Raw genomic sequence first — 12,433 nt, forward strand, 5'->3', positions numbered from 1 at the left:
CATAGGGAGGCAGAGCCAAGAGGTGGCGAGGGGTTGAGAGGTGCAAACCCAGGGAGGAGTGGATTGGAGAGACGCAATGAGGGTCAGAGGAGGCTGGCAAGGGGCTGAGAGGCATAGGGATATAGAGCCAAGAGGTGAGGGATGGCTAGCGAGGGGTGGGGAGGTGCAAATGTAGAGCCGCGAAGGGAAGCTGAGCTCAAGTTTAATTCACTTGATTAAATTAATTAACTTAGCATAGCTTATGTTAATTAAGTTTGGGGAGTAGGTGAGAGACAAATCAATGAATTTATTTAGGGAGAGCGATTAGAGCCACTAGACACCCGAAGGGCATGTTCAAATATGATTACATTGTATTACAATTGAATTTTACAACATTACCTTTCCTTTGTGTTACTGATACAACATTTTGTTCATTCTCTTATTAACTATTTGGAGATGGAGCGAATTTTGTGGAGGGAATAATCATAAGGATTAGGAGGAAATAAAAAGGTGAAAAGTGCAATAAGGTCATAGGAGAGGCAATGTCTAGAATGGGGATTCATGGAGGCCAAGGATATAATATCTAATCTAATCTAGGCAAATTAAAGTAAGACTTTGAATGGGCAACATGGATATTTGTCTGGGGAGAAGATTGCCACGTTATAAGGCCTCATTCATATCATCTCATTCTTTCTTCTTCTGGGCTATGGCGCTTCACTTCCTCCCCCTCCCTTCCCCCATTTTAGCCTCGCAATGCACATTTAGCTTCCTCCCATAGCAATCATCAACGCCTCTCTCGAGAGGGAGAGGAGGAGCAGGAGGAGGACGAGCAGCAGCAGCAGCAGCACGAGGAGACAGAGGGAGAGGAGGAGCAGGAGGAGGACGAGCAGCAGCAGGAGGAATTGCTTGACTCGCTTTCAATCCAAACAGAAAGGAGAGGAGGGGCAGGAGGAGGAAGAGCAGCAGCACGTGGAGGGAGAGGAGGAGGACGAGCAGCAGCACGAGGAGGGAATGCTTGACTCACTTCCAATCCAAACAGACACCCGGAGGTAGAACGGAGGAGGACGACGAGCGAGGAAGCTCTGTTGTTTGAATCATCTGAGCTGCAGGAGGAGGAATTGCTCGACTCACTTCCAATCCAAACAGAAACCTTTCAGGAGAGAGGGCGAAAGGAGGATGACGGCGAGGAAGGTCTGTTGTTTGAATCGTCTGCAATAAACTAGGAACCTTTCACACACAGGAGGAGGAGGAGGAGGAGGCCGAGAAGGAGAAGGGCTCGTGCTCTGAGTCGCTCGCAAACGAGACAGTAATGTTTTACATCACAACATGGAAAGCGCTTGTACTCGTGAATTGCTCAACTCTTTGCCTCCTTCGCGATCATCTGCTTTCCAATCAATTCTAACTCCACCTGGGCAGTGCAGAACTTTCCCATTCGCCATCTTCATTATCGCATTCTCGCAAGAGCTGGAGAACGCAGTTTTGGTGGAAGAATTAGAGGAAGCCTACCTGTCAAGTCGGACAAGTCTATCATGACGCATCAGCATGAGAGAATTGGTTTTACAGTGTGGCCTTTCTTCCCCACTAGCTCAAGCTTGTGCTCTTGAGATAGCGTCTCAGGGCGGTGAAAGAGTTTGTGGGGAGCGTCGCTTATCGTTCCAACTTAGCAAACCCAGCTCCCAGAGGGCAAATCGGGCCAACCAATTGGGGATGCAATACGAAATTAATCGCGTAAATTTGGAAGGTGATCAGGACAAAGTAGCGTTGAGCGTGTCACAAGGAGCAATCGAATCTAATCGACTAGCACTTCTTTCATCGATTGATTACTCCCTTTGTCTTTCTTATGGAAAACGACCATCATCATGGGAGCTAAACCAATTCCTAAGGCATAAGATAGTGGACAGCGGTACATGCAACACCGCTGTCAAAGTATCCAGGATTCGACGGCCCCCAGTTGCAGGTTCCCACGAGGAAAAATTAGTATTTTTGGTAGAACAGGGTGTGACATCGTTATGTAATGGGAAGGCAAATGCAGCTCAGGAAAAGGTGGCTTCTGCGAGGAAGGATACCCTTTCTTCAAGCCAGCAGTTAAGCTACATATCACAAGGCCACACCCATTGCCATCTTCATGTCCGATGCAGGTTTTTGTTCAGTGGAAACCTGAGCTTTAAGTTGCTCCAGAGGGGTTCGTCTCAGAGTAGCTTTCCAAAGGAAGACCATCTAATCACTTTTGTTCTTTCAGAGTTGAGCTCTAATGGAGCTCTCCAAACGAAGGCAACAAGAGGACCTTTGATGTTAAGCAAGTTTAGGGTGAATGCTCAAGGTGGGAATTCAAGGATGAGCTGGTGGAAACGCTTTTTGTTTGATCAAATTGACACTGAATGGGATCCTGCGACAGCGGAGGATGATGAAGGTGGAGATCAAATCGACAACGGCCCTGACAGTGAAGATACGGTTGATGATGCCAGTGAAGATTGGTGCAAAGATGCTATTGACAAAATGCTCAACGATGATGCCAGTTTTGCAGCGTGGAAAAGACGAACTGATGCACGCAGAGAGCTGCGAGAGTATCAGAAGCTTGGTCTTGATCCTGATAACACAGATTGGGAGGATTGGCTTGATGATAGCTGGGGTGATTACAGTAGCTATGTTGGTGGCAAAGACAGTGGGTGGTATTTTTCTGAGTCAGATTGGGAGAAAGGAGGGTTGCCTCGATCTCCCCCAAAAATGCCTGAGCGTGGCATGAATAGAACGATGAAAGAATTTCTTTTCAGAATTTTTGAAAGGGAAGAGGAGGTGCGGGCTGATCTGTCATTTGAGGAGAGGGTCTTCCGTTATACATCTCAGACTACTGTAAGTGTTATCTCTTGGCCTATCACTATTTATTCGACGTAAAGAATGTTTGGATGGCTCAAAAGAGCATCTAAGTGTGGATTTGCATGTGCAGTTTTGAGTTAGTTCGTTTGCTAGTTTTTGTCGACTGTGTATGTCTTTAAATGACCCCTCCTGCTTGCTGCCAGCTCCTGCAGACCTAGCTCACCTGCTGGCTGACCAATGGCAGCCCTCTTGGCCTATATAAGGCCCCTTCATAAGTGTCTTTTTTGGGTCTTCCCTCAGTCTATCTGCTCACAGAATGGGCTCATTGCTGGGCATAAACCCAGCCCTTTGGCCCCTCCAAAGAAGGGCAGCACCATGGCAGTCCCCACGTGGTCTGTTCAGCCTGCAAGATGTTCCTCATATGGGACTTACAAGTGCGGAGTTGATGTAAGATGCAATGGTAATCTGATCGTGTAATCACAGCAAGACCTTCTTGAAACCATTAGCGAGGAACTAGCGTTATGCACCATAGAGAGAGAAAGGAGATGAGGGTAGAGAGAATGGAGTCGACAACCAATTGGATCCCTGTACTCACCACTGAGGCCCCCCCCCCCCCAATCAGGGGAGAATTTGCTTTATACTTCGAGAACTGAGAAAATACAAATAACACTTTTCGGGAGAGCATGGAAACGCGCTTTTGAAGAGTACACTGTGCACACGTATAGCAGACCCAAACACTTGAGAGGCAACGCTGACCAATACCGAGACCTTGATGCTGTTTACACTGATGATGTAGGACACTTATGGCAAGGGAGAGGTTTGTGCTGTCCACTGGAATGCAGGGTTATTGCGTGAGTGAAGAGAGTGAAAGCTAGGAGTGATAGATCCTAAAAGAGCTGAGAGATGACTGAAGTATAGAGCTGAGAGTGAGCTGTGCAAAACTGTAAAGATAACTGAAAAGAGCTGCTGAAACAAACCCCAAACCTTACTCCGTTCGCTGGTCCAGATTCCCAACTGTTGTGCTGCGTAGACCCCTCCTGAAAATGGCTGAACTGATGGCCAAGAGCTGAGGCTAGATCAGGGCCAGATCTTGGAGAGTTCAGGGCTGCACAGGGGCTGGCACTGGCATGTGGGAGCCGCTGAAGGCACTGAGGGCTGTGTGAGGAAAGAGGGCTGGCGAGGGCCCTATTTATAGGGCTCAAACCCCAGCCAATCAGCAGCAAATAGCCGACCCAGCTGGTCAGTTATAGACGACTGGTCTGCTGGATTCGGCCTTGTTTTGGACCCACTCTTTGGGGGCTGCCTGACACAGGTGCCTCCCCTATTCCTCCCCATCCTACATGCTGCCTTTGGGGGCCTCTTTTGGGGCTCCTATCATGGCTAACACTTGCCCTAACTAAACTTGAGATGGACTTACACTAACCTACTGTTCTCCAGTGGGTACCAGTGAACAAGAATGACTTTCTGACTTGACTTAAGGCTTAGACACTGACCTACGTAGCTTGTGCCTGACTGTCCCCCTGGACAAGGGCTCACAAAGGGGTCACAACATACGACAAAATCTCCTATATTGGAACTATTATGCACTTGTCAGTGTGTCACATTGCACCCAAGTGCAGGGGTGCATGTGACAATTGACCTCTACGTTCCAACAAGACATGTGGGATACCTTTTGGCAATGTTGTTGTCCAAGTTATTGAATATTATTCCTCTTTTGCCATACAAGTGCATTTGTTGTTTTGGTGTGTCCCTATTTCCTTTTGTGAATGCTATAAAAAATGAACCAATCATAAGCCATTATGGCTGTAATATCTTGTTTATCAATGAGTGATAATTGCCTGGAACATTGGTCGATTCAAAGGGAACCATCTTGAACAATGTTGAACTGATACTATGGAGTAAAGGCAAAAAATGAGCCAAGTTAATGGGTATTAGGCTGTTTGGGCATGAGAAACGGTGCATTTTGCCCAACAAGCATCCCTCACAAACATGTTTAACTAGTGCATGCATGGGTGGGAGAGCAACCACCATGTTTTGTGAATGCATTTTAACTAAGCTGTTGTAGTTGAGGTGACCCAACCTCGCATGCTATAAGTGGGAATCTGAAATTACAGATTCAGCCACCAAATTTGCCTCTATAGTAGGCTGTTTGTCATAAACATCAAGATGATATAGCCCAAAAGAAAGTGACCCAGTAAGTACTATGATGTCATCATACCGGTTGTCATACACGGCACATCAATAACCATCAAAGAGAACCCGAAAGCCATTCAAGGATATGGCTGCAATGGAGATGAGGTTCTTCTTGATACCTGGGACAAACAAAACGTCCATGAGCGTGATCGTATCACGTGAAACTGAAGTGACCTTGACCTAGCCAATCCCTTTCATGGGATATGATGCATTGTTGGCACATGTCATTGTGCCACCATGTGGAGCAGCCCCCAATGTATGAAAGAGTGATGTGCAAGACGTGATGTGCTTGGAAGCACCACTGTCGAAGCACCAATCTGACTTAGAATCTAAGACAGACAAGGCTGTAGCATGCTTCTTTGGATGGTACTAGCATGTCACCGTGAAAGCCCACTCATGGTGAGCAATGTTTGCTGCCTCATGGCCATGATCTGGGGCAGTAGTAGTAGTAGTGACAGCAAGTCCCTTTTGCTGCTTTTTCTTTTTAGAAGCGATGTGCTTGCGACATTCAGAAATGTCATGTCTTGGCTTCCGGCAATAATTACAACGTTAACTGTTTTTCTTCTTTGCATTAGACGGGACAGAATTAGATGAGTGTCCAGCAGTAGATGAGCCTCCAGAAGGCTTGGGTTTGCTGTAATTTTGCCCGTTCTTTCCCTTATTTTTGTGATTAGCGACAAAAGCCTGATTTGCAATTTGAGAGGCAGCACGATTTGTGCTACTTTGCTCATTCTGCAGGAGAAGGGAAACACGCTGGTCGAAAGTGTAAGTGTTGGGATTGCCCATGGCAACCAACCTCAATGTAGTAGCAAACCCCTGGTAGGACTCAGGAAGGCCATTGAGTGTCGTGGACACTTCCTGAGCATCTGAAATAATTTCATCTGTCATGACAAGAGAAATGATTATTTAGTTAATTAATAGTCATTAGAACCTTATTATTGTTAGGTGCCAATTTGATGGTGCAGTTATATGTTTGTATTTATGATCGATCAAGCGGTGTAAATAGTACTGCCAAAACTATGCAACATTGGTCAATGATTAGTAATAAAGATGTGCACACACGTGTCTAGGTCCTAGGGGCAATAGGAAAGGGAAAGGGTGCATTAGAGTGCATTGAATGGTAGGTGCATGGGTCATAGGATAAGGGTAGGTATAAATGGGAAGATGGAACTTGAGTGATCTCAAGGGACATTAATGAAAGGGGATCACCCTTTCATTGTGAATCTCACGTAGCATTCTCTCTACCACATTGCGTTCATTCGCCATCTCTCTCCCACCTTGCATGTAGGTCGAAATAGAAACAAGTACTCTCACGAGGGCGCTCTTCCCCATTGGAGGGCCAATTGGCATTCAAATTCTGCATGCATTGCACACATTTGCATTCTCGAAAAGCCTGATTTTTCACATTTGGTATCAGAGCGGCAACGGTCCACGAGCGAGACGAGAAGAGGGCGAGAGCAACGCGTAGAATCGTGGCGGAAGCACTAGTGGGAGGAAGGCATGGTCAGTGACAGCCGCGGACGATGAAAGAGAAGGACGACGGGAGTAGGCACGAAAGTTGAGGAAGAAGGTGTGGCCAGGGAACGTGAGACAACGAAATTTAACAATGGAACCTCGACGGCACGAATGTTCTGTGGACAGTGCAGCTAGCACAGTGCAGTGCAGACCACTTTCGGGGGGCGCAAACGTCTCCCTTCCGACCAACCCTGAATTCTTGAGGTTCTGAAACAAGGGATTTTTCTGAAAATTTTTGGTCTTGAACAGTGAACGGGGTGTCCTAATGGGATGACCACACACCCAACCCCCCCTTCCCCCCCCGGTGTGAATGTACCCTTAAAATCCTTAAACCGTGAGGAAAAGGGACTCCCCCCGGCTCCCCAATGGAAAGTCGGATCGGAACAAGATTTTAAGGGGGTGATCCACCCATCAAGTACCCCCTACAACAGTAGCTAGAGCTCCAATCCGCTCAAAACAAGTAGCCCAAATGGAGCCTATCAGTTTACAGCAGAAATACAAGAAGAAAAGCTTAACAGAGAAGGAAGAAGAGCTCATTTTAAGTGTCTTCTCAACACAAATGAAGCGGGAGTCGGATAAGTACCACCAACTCTACAACACTTGACTTTTGCTGTAAAATAAACCCCTTTTTTGAAATTACAGCAAGTCATTTTCTCTCTTGTATTACTAAAAGGAAAGAATGGAAGGGGAAGGGAGATATAACAATGAACTTATTCCTTTTCCTCCATTATCCTAAGGAGAGAGAGAAAGAACACCTTCACCCCCTCTTGAAGAGGATGGATTAGGTGAGAGTTACACACATCTTGAGTATGATAACCCACAAATAGTTTTACAACAGTCTCTCCTTTAAGAACCTCTTGATAAGGAGTTCTCCTTTCGTAATGACAGAAGAAATGAGACCAGCCAAGAACAAGGTGATGAGTTTACACCTACTCAAAACCCAGCACACATGGATCATAATCCAAGTGCAAGAGGAAGAGAGGAGACTCTTGTTGATAAACTGATTTCCCAGCTTAGCAATATGATTGAGCAGTCCATTTTGACAAGATTAGGGACTAAGAGGACTTTAAACTTTGGGGATGAAGAGTTGAGTACCCCTTCTAAGAGGTCCAAATTCCAACTGCGAGAGAGAATTGAGTTCCCCAAATATGATGGGGCAAGGGAGGCCGATAAAATCCTCAATGGATTCGCCATTTTGAGCTATACATTGCCCATCAAGACAAGATCGAGCAAGAGAAGCTTGCTTTTGCCATATTGCATCTGCAGAAGGATGCTCTAATGTGGTGGTCTTTGTCACAAACAGGAAAAGAGCCTATTCATGAATGGGCTAAGTTCGTGGAGCAAGTGAAAGCCACTTTCATGCCCCCGAGGCATGAAGAGAACCTAACCTTTCGTTTGGAGAGGTTTAGGCAGCTCGATAATGAGAGTAATGCAGATTTTACAGCCAGATTTTGGAAACTCTCTCTAGAGTTACTCGAAAAGAGTAAGGAAGATAGGAGAAAGAAGTATTTAGTAGCCTTAAGCCCAAAAGTAAGATACGAGGTTGAAGTGTTTAACCCGACCACGCTTAAGGACCTCACTAAGCTGGCTGAAATAGCCGAGAGGAAATTGAATCCTCGTAAACCCTTCAATAAGAAGGGTGGGTCATCATCTAAGACCAACAATATACCCACTTTTAGAAAACCAAACCGGTTTAAGAATAATAAAGGGAAGGGTAAAGTTCTTGTAAGGAATGCGAACAGCCAATCACGTCGTGGATGGGTGCCATTTCCTACTATGACGGACGAAGAGAAGATAAAGTTGATTAAGGAAGGAAAATGTTTTGGGTGTAAGAAACATAAGCTAGGGCACGTATGGCATAAGTGTCCCGTTCTCTTGGCTAAGATTGCCAAGACGAATTCAGTAAAAGGGAAAGCCAAGGCATCCAAGTAAGAGGATGAGGCTTCTACCTTGTCACCCTCGAAATCTACCGTGACTATTGAGCCAATAGTGAATGCTGTCCATTCAGCCAATACCTCTGGGCCTCATGATCTTTTTAAGGTGTATGGATTCATGAATGGACAGAGTAGTGGTTCTCCTAGACGATGGATGTAATTATGACTTAGTGAGTGATAGATTGGTAAAATTACTCCATCTTAAACCAGAACCTATAAAAAACATGTCGCTCTCAGGAGCTTTTAGGGGACACAATGAAGAAGACACATCCATAGTACGGAATATTCCTTTTCGTATACAAAGATATAGAGATCGAAGGGATTTTCTAGTAGCTCCTTTACAAGACGTTGACATGATTCTAGGTAAACCATGGCGGTATGATTAACCCTGCTATTCATCCTCATACTCAACATTGTTGCTTTGTATATAAGGATGAAAACATAAGGATCGTAGGGGATCGAGACGTGTATACAATTCCATTGATTACTCCTACCCAAGCGATAAGATTGGTAAAAAGAGGGGTAGATTGTAATCTTGTGTATATACGGGATTCACGAGATCTTCATATCTCAAAAGAAGATTGGAAGAGAAATGAGTTCCTTAGAGCTTATGAGGATCGATTTTCAAGAGATGACTCATTCGAATTGCCTATGTAGAGAGAAGATGATCATGCCATAGACTTAGAGCCGGGAGCTTCTCCTCCATGTAGAGTCCCATACAAGATGAACATGATAGAAATGGAGGAGGTAGAAAAACAAATTGAAGATCTATTGCAAAAAGGCTTGATTCGACCAAGTAGTTCTCCATTTGGAGCACTTGTATTATTGGTCAAGAAGAAGGATGGATCATATCGTATGACTGTGCTTTGAATAAACTTACGATTAAGAACCGGTATCCGATTCCAAGAGTGGATGATTTATTGGATATGCTTAAAGGTGCTAAAGTTTTTAGCAAATTGGATTTGAAATTTGGTTATCATCAACTTCGGATGAAAGCCGGGGATGAACATAAGACTGCTTTTTGCACTCTCACTGGACATTATGAGTTTTTGGTCATGCCTTTTGGCCTAACTAATGCTCCAACCACTTTTAGTAGGCTGATGAGAAGGGTTTTGCGACCCTACTTGGGAAAATTTGTCATAGTCTTCTTTGACGACATTTTAGTTTTCAGCCAGAATGAGGAAGAGCGTAAGGATCACCTTGCTAAGGTGATGGAGCTCCTAAGGAAGGATCGATTGTTCCTAAATACCAAGAAGAGTGAGTTCTTCAAGACAGAAATATAGTATTTGGGACACATTGTGTCTGTTGAGGGAATTCGGATTGACCCTAAAAAGGTCAAGGCCATAATTGAATGGCCAATACCCAAAAATATACATGAGCTGAGATCCTTTCTAGGGATGTGTAGTTATTATCGCAGATTCATTAAGAATTTTGCACGTCTTGCTTCTCCACTAATAGATTTGTTGAAGAAGCATTCCTTGTATGAGTGGGGAGAGGTTCACCTAGTAGCTTTTGAGGAGCTTAAGAGAACATTGGTCACTGCACCAGTGTTAACACTTCCGGACATGGACAAAGAGTTCTTTGTTGTATGTACGGATGCGAGTGGTATCTCATTTGGGGTAGTGTTGATGCAAGGAGGGCATCCCATTGCTTATGAGAGTAGAAAACTTCAAGGGGCCGAATCGAAATATATTACGTATGAGAAGGAGTTACTGGCAATCATTCATGCTTTAAAGTTATGGAAGCATTATTTATATTGTTTTGCTTTCCAGATTAAGACTGACCATCAAAGTATCAAGCACTTGTTTTCTCAACCCATTGTTTCTTCAAGGCAAATCAAATGGGCTGAATATATTCAATCCTTTGGGCAACCAAATATTGAATATCAGCCAGAAAGGAGAATTTAGTAGCTGGTGCTTTGAGTAGACGGCCCTAAGTTAATCACATTTCTATGATTAAGGAGAAATCATTAGGAGCAATGGTTGAAGCTTATCCTTTAGATGAGGACTTCGTTGACATTTATGGGAAGATTCAGCGTAATGAGGTCGGGGGTTTAGAGGCTTACTCCATTGTGGATGGATACTTATTTTTGGGACGTGCCATATGTGTACCCAAAACATTTCGGTATCTAGTCATGAGTGAGTTACATGCGAGTCCATATTCTGGACATAGAGGCATTAGAGGGACCATTGACAATATTGAGAGGTACTTCCATTGGCCTAAACTTCGCAAAGAAGTTTCGACCTTTGTTCAACAATGTGACGTATGTCAGTGCATTAAATCTGACACAAGTAAGACTGCTAGTCTTTTGCAGCCTTTGCCTATTCCCTCTGAAAGGTGGGAACACATTACAATGGATTTTGTGTCAGGTTTCCCCAAGGTTGGTTAGTTTGAGCATATTTTCACTGTTATAGATAGGCTGAGTAAACAGGCTTATTTAAAAAGGAGTTGTCTGCTCCTGAAACAGCACTATGTTGTGTTTTTAGAGGATGAGTTTGGGAATGTTCCTGGATTCATCTAGGTATATGCTTCTGCCGTATTAGCGGACATGCAAATTTCACCTTGTGAAGTTTTCGTCCAAGTTGTGGTCTGCTAGTATTGCGATAATTCTTTCTATCTTAAATGGTGCGTTGCCCTATCAGCTAGATTTAGATTTAGCTGCTAGTTTGGGAGAGACTAAAATGAAATCTTTTAGACTTCACAAGCAGCTGTAGCTTGAATGAAAAGATTTTGATTAGCCTTCTCCTTTAGTGCTAGCCTTCGTCATGGTTGAGTTTGCCCTTCACCTCCGGAGTGCCGACAGAAACTTAGTACGAAGACTTTGTATAAATGGATGCTCAAGTATGTGTGGGTGTGTGGATTTGTATGTGTGAGAGCATACTTTTATACTATGGTCTACACCCACTGTTGGGCGCTGATGACGTCAGTGGGGATGTCATAGTAGCTAGTCCCTGCTATGCGTGATGGAGTTTATGGTTTTCAATCTTATGAGTGACTATCGTGAGATTGAAACTGCACTATGTTGTGTTTTTAGAGGATGAGTTTGGGAATGTTCCTGGATTCATCTAGGTATATGCTCTTGAAACAGCAAGGTTATTCATTAGGGAAGTATTTACGTTACATGGGTTACCAAATCCAATAATGATGGCCGTTTCATTAGCAACTTTTGGATAGCCCTATTAGAGAATCTCGGAATCAAACTGAAATTTACTACAGCCTTCCATCCTCAAGGAGATGGACAAAGTGAGAATGCCAATCAAACCATAATTACTTTACTTCGAGCTTATGTCCATGACCAACCTAGAAGGTGGCCAGAGTTCTTACCCATGTTAGAGTTTGCTTATAATAACATTGTACATAGTTCCACCAAGAAAGCCCCATTTGAAATCATCTATGGTCAATGTTTACCCACTCCAATAACACACTTGGGGGAGCGAATTTTTGCTGCTGACCAGTTTGCTGAGGACATGTCACAGGTTATTGACCAGGTAAAAGAACATATTAAGAAGGCCCAGGTTCAACAATCCAAGGCAGCTAATAAAAAAAGAAAAGAAGTTTATTACGAGGATGATTGGGTTTTACGGAAGATTGATAAAAGAAGAATCAAGTCAGTGAGAGGAAGTACAAAACATGTTAAGTTAGCACGGAAGTTTTATGGTCCATTTCAGATTTCAGCAGCTTTATATCCGGAAGAAGGATCGAGAGCGTATGAGCTGAAATTACCAGCTCATTGGCGTATGAAGAATATCTTTCATGTGAGCAATTTGAAGAGATACCATGGTGATACTTCTGCGTTTTTTGATACTCAGCATCAAGAAGAACCTGAACTTGAAGATGGGACTGAAGTTCTTACTCCGGAACAGATTGTGTACTATAAAGAGAAGAGTACTTGTGGAAAAAAGAGATATATGTATTTACTGAAGTTTAAAAACCAGCCAGCTAGTGATGCACAACGGATGGAAGAAGTATTCTTTACAGACTCTCCACAGATACTCCTA

The 12,433-nt window shown here is 44.0% G+C and overlaps 1 protein-coding gene across 2 annotated transcripts in view; it reads left to right on the plus strand.

The window, feature by feature from the left end:
* Nucleotides 1-704: 704 nt before the first annotated feature.
* Nucleotides 705-12,433, plus strand: part of LOC147879554 (CemA-like proton extrusion protein-like protein) — a 126,304-nt gene continuing 114,575 nt past the window's right edge. For both annotated transcript variants that reach the window (XR_015540666.1, XM_087371873.1), the window contains exon 1: nucleotides 705-2,829. Coding sequence is in view for 1 of the 2 variants with exons in the window: in XM_087371873.1 (XP_087227999.1) it covers nucleotides 1,522-2,829 (1,308 nt within the window). In the remaining variant the exon portion in view is untranslated. The remainder of the gene's footprint in view (nucleotides 2,830-12,433) is intronic.

This window comes from Dipteris shenzhenensis, chromosome 33, assembly GCF_047967505.1.
Source record: "Dipteris shenzhenensis isolate YYH24624 ecotype China chromosome 33, Dip_SZ_1.0, whole genome shotgun sequence".
NCBI classification, from domain to species: Eukaryota; Viridiplantae; Streptophyta; class Polypodiopsida; order Gleicheniales; family Dipteridaceae; genus Dipteris; species Dipteris shenzhenensis.